This window comes from Electrophorus electricus, chromosome 21, assembly GCF_013358815.1.
Source record: "Electrophorus electricus isolate fEleEle1 chromosome 21, fEleEle1.pri, whole genome shotgun sequence".
Classification (NCBI taxonomy): domain Eukaryota; kingdom Metazoa; phylum Chordata; class Actinopteri; order Gymnotiformes; family Gymnotidae; genus Electrophorus; species Electrophorus electricus.
In genome coordinates this window covers 8,873,013-8,879,053 of record NC_049555.1, presented here as the reverse complement: position 1 = coordinate 8,879,053, position 6,041 = coordinate 8,873,013, and the positions used below count along the sequence as shown (strand labels likewise).

General features: G+C 38.4%; 1 protein-coding gene across 1 annotated transcript; it reads right to left on the bottom strand.

Annotated features, from left to right (window-relative positions):
• Positions 1-4,259: 4,259 nt before the first annotated feature.
• Positions 4,260-5,794, bottom strand: cdkn1ca (cyclin-dependent kinase inhibitor 1Ca). Its single transcript, XM_027013823.2, has 3 exons — positions 5,179-5,794; positions 4,981-5,089; positions 4,260-4,709 (listed from the first exon to the last, which is right to left on the bottom strand). Coding segments are annotated over exons 1-3 (720 nt in total). The 5' UTR covers positions 5,789-5,794; the 3' UTR covers positions 4,260-4,708.
• Positions 5,795-6,041: the final 247 nt, after the last annotated feature.

The following is a 6,041-nucleotide window of genomic DNA, read 5'->3' as shown; positions in this document are numbered from 1 at the left end:
ATATATACACACACACTGATTTTTATTTGACCTTACCATAAAACTAGTTGAGTTTTATTCAAATTACCAGTGGTCATTACTCGTTCATTCTTGATGCAACACTACTGAATCTGTGCCTCATTTCTTATACCTGCTTAGCCATTTTGATTTTTATGTTTGTTTGCTTTTTTTTTTTGTAGTCTTGGCATTTGGACATTTTTCTCATTAATAAATATAAACCAACACCAATATCATTTTTGTGTTTGTTTTGAATGACATAACTATATCACTTGATCAATCCATTTTAGCATTCAGACCTGCAAGGTTTCCTGTTGTAACCACATTTCTCTAACCACAAGCCTGTGGTGGCAGAGGTGGTTGTGTAGAGGCATTTATGGCATTCAGGGGACAGTTGTAGTTCTTTTTCTAAGAGTCTTTCAGTGATGCTTGAATTCCTTTAAAGCATCCTGACAGATCAGTGACTTACGCAGCACACGACCATATGGGCAGCACCATGGCCTATGACCTTAATACAATACCTTTGCTCTTTTTGGTGAGGGTGCTTGTTGCCATGGGGATGACTTGCTGTGCACTCCCTGACCTTCTGTTGTGAAGAACGTGGCTGTTTCTCTGTTACTTTCATCCTTTGCTTATCACATGGACTGCTGGTGCTGGTAAGATAATCTACAAAGTATCAGAGATGTGGCCTCCAGCAAGGATGATTATCAGGAAATAGCCAGTGCATATCATATAATATAGGGAAAACAATAATCTTAACCACTGAAAATAATTAATATATTTTAGAACTTGTAAATTGATAGTAATTATTTTCTGATCCTTCTTAGGTTTAAGAAGTGCCTAATAAAATAACATGATAGGCATTTACAAAACATCAAAACTTAAGAAGTAAAAAACAGGATTTAACTGTTTTTAATATTTTTTTAGTTCTGTTTTTGAGTCTTTTAAAATCCCTGGTTAGTTTTTTTAGGACATCATAACTTATTGACAGACATTAATTTTAAGGCTTTTTCTGTCAAAATGAATCTAACAATTTCTCCTCAGAAAACCTCAGCACATGATGCAGTGGGGCCTAATTACTGTGGGTAAAATCGTCTGTTTCTTGAGAAACACAAGTGTTGGAGAAAACAGCCTTGCCTTTTTGAAAATATTAGCTCATCTGAATGTTCTTGATGATATACACCATTTTGTGAGTCATATCTCAGAACTATTTATGCCCTTGAGAATAGAGTAGAAAAGATGAGTGACAAGAGGGAAGTATAACCACAGTGTTGGCTGTCCTCTGGAGTTTGCTTCCTCATGACAAGACAACTATGTCAACAGTGGAGGCAACAACACAACAGTACTGGCAGACAGCATGAAGAGTGAGCCTACTACAGTGGGGGTCTGGACCATATGCCACCACATAAATGATGGGCCTTTGTTATGCATTTAAAAGGACGCACTGCTGCCACCTTCTCTGAGACTGCTGAGCAAACTCTGGGAGCAAATGCCATTAATCCAAGCTAGTGAACCCATAGAGGGTTATCCAGCCTTGAAGACACAGCTTGCCTGTGCCTCCACTAGTTTTATGGGCCAAAAGATTCAGAGAGAAAAAGAAATGCTCCGGAATGGAAGGAAGGTTAAAATGCCGGAAAGATGGATGGTTTGATGGTTTGATGGTTTGGCGGCTACTTGGTAGAATTCTTGGGTCTTAATAGGGTTAACAGCGCTGAGAAAGAGATTTTCTAAAATCAGAAGGGAAGGAGGATGAAGTCTGAAAATAAGCTTTCCCACATTAGACCTTTTCCTTCTGCATTGCCAATATATGCTAAAAAAAAAACAAACAAAAAAAAAACTTAGTCTGAAATCCTAATTTTTTATTACATTTTTTTTTATAATTCACAGTGACAGGATGTTCTGAAATAATTATGCAAACACACCATATAATCTATTTAGCTTTCCTTTTTTAATCTCACACAAGCAAATTATTTTATTAATACATGATTTTATGAATAAGAAGTTTAAAAAAAATAATAAACTGAATTAAATAAATGCTAAAGACTAAAAAGAGATGTGGAGCCTAGATTTACTGAGGCACCTAGAGATCGTTAGATGGTAAAAAGCTATGGATGTTTGGGATTTCAGCTAGTCAAATTTGTGGTCCCATGAGTCTTAGGAAATCATCCATCTGGTCGAGAAACCCCGATGATAATAGCACAGCATATTGACAAACCTAACGGTCTGGGCATGATGATTTTAGTGTAAAAGATCAGATAATGAAGTTCCAGTTAAATGCTTGACGAGCGCAGACCTTCGATAATTTTCGGGTTTTTCCCTAAAATAAGAACGCGTTTTCTTCAAGGGTCCGATGGACTCGCACGTTAAGACTGTTTTTCATAAAAACAAAGTAGTCTATTAGTCGAATTTTGTCAAAAAAAAAGAACTATACATTTGGAAACTGGAAAGCCGACATTTAACATTGAACAGTTTCCATCTAATAATGTAAAATGACGCTTCTTGAATGGGCTTACAACACCTTTTGACAGTATACAACACCTTTTGACAGTGTTATTTTGACAATAACACTAGATCGTTTATCGTTTGTTATTAAATAATGACGACAGAGAACAATCTTTTAACAATCTTTGTTTTGTCTTTCTCGTCAGAGTAAAATTGATATCATCAGCACAATCGTTGCCTCTAATCAAGTGTTACATAGATCACCTCAAACCCTTCGGACCTTGACAGTACGTGATGAGGGCTTGTGGGGCCAATCTCTGTTTTCGTGGACACGACTGGATACGGCTCGAAAACAAAACCAAACAGAGGATTTGTGAGCACCGAGAACTTCTATTAAGCCACAAAGGCTCATTTGCAGGTGAATGCGATGGCACTCGCTTCGCCGTGCGCCTTTGCCTTCCTTTGTTCTATTTCGCCTTTTTTGGTGCCAGATGGTCATAGTAAATGGTAAACGCCTTTAGCGGCGGGCCGAAAAGCTCCCCACTGACTGTGTTTGATAAAAAAACAACAACAACAACAGAGAAAAAATACTCATCGACGTGTAGGCATCGTATTTTACGTTTATTTCGTTTATTTCTATTTATTAAAAATATTTAAAAATTACAGACTTCAGGCTGCAACGATTATTAGAAACAACGAGAAAGAAAGAAAGAAAGAAAGAAAGAAAACTAAGAAGGGGAAATTTGGTGTAGAACTGGGAATATTTTTCTTGGGATTTAATACATTTGCAGGAAATTCGTAAAAGAAAATAATTAGTTGTTTCCACAGCCATTCACGAATGCATTCGATTGTATTTGTGTTCATAAACATTATTCGTATATCCGAATAATGAAACAATGAAACATCATTTTTATCAGTACTATACTTGTAAGACTATGTTTTATGTCATTTGTTAAAATAACCCTGCAACATTTAATGGCAATAAGATATAAAAATGTGATCGGTTATATTTTATACTGTAAAAAATAAACTAGGTTTAAATGTATCTGCATTATGTTTTGTAACTCCCTGACGTGCAGGCTAGTACCTTTATTTTTAATAATTATTGCCTCTTCCCTAAACTGTAAAAACCCTAGATTAGTAATTTTGCATCGAACAAAAAGCCATAGACCCATAAAATCGAACCTGAGGCTATAAGAGAAACTAATATTAGCAGTCAGAGATGTACAAAACACCAATATAACCCAAATCAGATGTTTTTTTCCCAAAAGGGTCATGTGTGATTCTGCTATAACTATTCTTCATTTCGTTTTGATTGCAACTTTTCCTTTTCTATTTTTTTCGAGATTTGGCGTGTTGCGGCATCACATTTCGAGCTATAGAGAAATGTTGTTTACAATGCTGTGTGTAGGTAGAGGGAGGGGAGGCAGGTGGTTGCCGTGTGTATAGTTGGAGCCCATTTTGTTCGAGTCTTGGTAAGTGTTTCATTAGCGGGATTGCTAAGAGCGTGCTGAGAATGAAGGTCTTATCTGGACAAAGCGGGGTTCCAAGGGCACCTGCCTCGTTCATTATGGAGAGAAAATGGCATTTAAATCCTCCCTATACCACGCAGCTGTCCGCTTCTCCCACATAACCACCGAAGGAGGAACAGCTGAGTCCGCCTTGTTTAGAGGCCAAACTTTTCTTTTTGTTACTCGCAAATGTTCACATCCAAAAAGTATATGGCAAACATCCCCCCCCCCCCCCCCCCCCCGCCCGTGTTGAGATATTGTAATTCTGTTATAGACAAATAAGGAAAGGGCAGACTGCAAAACAACAAAGTAAACAAAAATATAATTTATTTTTTTTTTGATTCAATACAAAGCTAGAATATATATTAAAAACGGCTCAGAAACATTCTTTGCATGACGTCCCCAAAAACTTAAATAAAACACAACATCAAATATTGCAGTAAATAAACAATAACTGTAAATAAAGCATAACAGACTATCATGGATCATAAATAAAACATAAGTTAGTATATTTTTCAAAAGCATAAAACTGCTATCGCTATATTCTATTCGGAGCGATGAATCCTACAAAACCATTAAAACAAAACAGGGAAAAAAATTGCACCGTTGAGAAGTTGTAACACTGCAAAGTCCGTTTTGGCGGAGCCATATTGCTACATGTATCAGAAGAAAAAAAATGCAGGCCGCTTCATCCTTGTGTCCTTCATCCGCTCAGCAGATAAACACAGGACTACTGCATTTTCCATGGAGTGCAAACATCTGTTAAAAATGATATAAATGGAATTAATAACGAAATGATCAGTTTGTTTAAAACACAGCAATTCAAATGACCTTTTCCATTCCGAGACCCTTTCAAACATTAACAATATTTTTTAACTTAGACGGCGAAGTAACCCTTGGAATGTCACGAGAAACTAAAACACTTCCCGCTATTGTAACAGCCTTCCACCATAGTCAATGTTAAACTAATCTCTGTGTTGTAATGAACTAAGATGTCATGTATTACAAAAAAGTCACTTTCAACACTTACCATCTTATTCTTTTGTGCGGAGTTACTTCAATGGGGATAGAGGAACCCGTTTTTGGAGTGCATTCTGCTTGCTTAGAATCAATGGTCTTTTTTCTTTTCGGAAAGAATTCTGAAGACGGGAGAAACTAACATTAGGAATACTGATATAAACAACAACAACAACAACAACAACAACAACAATAAAGCTATTTGCTTTACCTGTGATCTGAGTGCTGTTGATTCTTAAAGACTCTGGGACAGACGGCCTCTTCCGTCTATGACATTCATTAGACAAGCGACGAAGTCCAGCGTTGAAGGCATCCGAATGGTTCTCTTGGTTCACATCACTGGAACGGTCCGGTGCATCAGCGGAGCACTGAACTTCCTCTGCTGTCTTACGTAACGCAGATGCATTTTTATATTCACACTCGGAGGTGGACTCGGCGTCCTTTACGTTAAACAGCGAAACAGTCCGCACTCTCCCGTTATGCACCGAATCCTGATAAAAGGATGGCACGGACTGCCCTAATATCTCTTCCCATTCGTAACTTCCAGGCAATGGCAAGTTCTTCTCGAAGTTAAAATTCCAGCGACTCTGGTCTCGTTCGGAGATTTCCTGCAATTGTTTCTTCATTTCACAGTTGAGCTCGTCATGATCTACCGGTCCAAAGAGGTTTCGACAAACCTTTGTGCGGGCAAGAAGGGGAAACGTTCTCCGCGCTGCGTGTCGTTCCAAAAGGCTAGGTATCTCCACGTTTGCCATTGTGCTGGATGTTATCTTAGTCGAAGCAGAACCGGCGTTTTGTGTACAAGTACTTTTGCGGCCCATTTATATTTGTGCAGTGTTGGATTAAAGCCAGTGTTTGCTTGTTTTGCAAGACAATAGCCACTGATTGGTTCGTTGAATACCCCGCCTAGTGTAGGAAAACCCCGCCTCCCCCGACACTGCATTGGCCAGAAGCGAATAATGAGTTGGTGACTGCGGGAATAGCACGGTTTAAAGACAGTAGGCTAATCAGGCCCTAGCGCTCTCAACCCCGAGACGCGTAGAGCAGATGAGGAGCGATGGTTTATGAGCACCG

Excerpts from the sequence above, each read along its gene's own strand:
- cdkn1ca (XM_027013823.2), bottom strand. The coding sequence starts at position 5,788 with ATGGGCCGCAAAAGTACTTGTACACAAAACGCCGGTTCTGCTTCGACT. Across the intron at positions 5,090-5,178 it reads CAACAGCACTCAGATCACAG|AATTCTTTCCGAAAAGAAAA; the intron begins GTAAAGCAAATA and ends TCCCGTCTTCAG.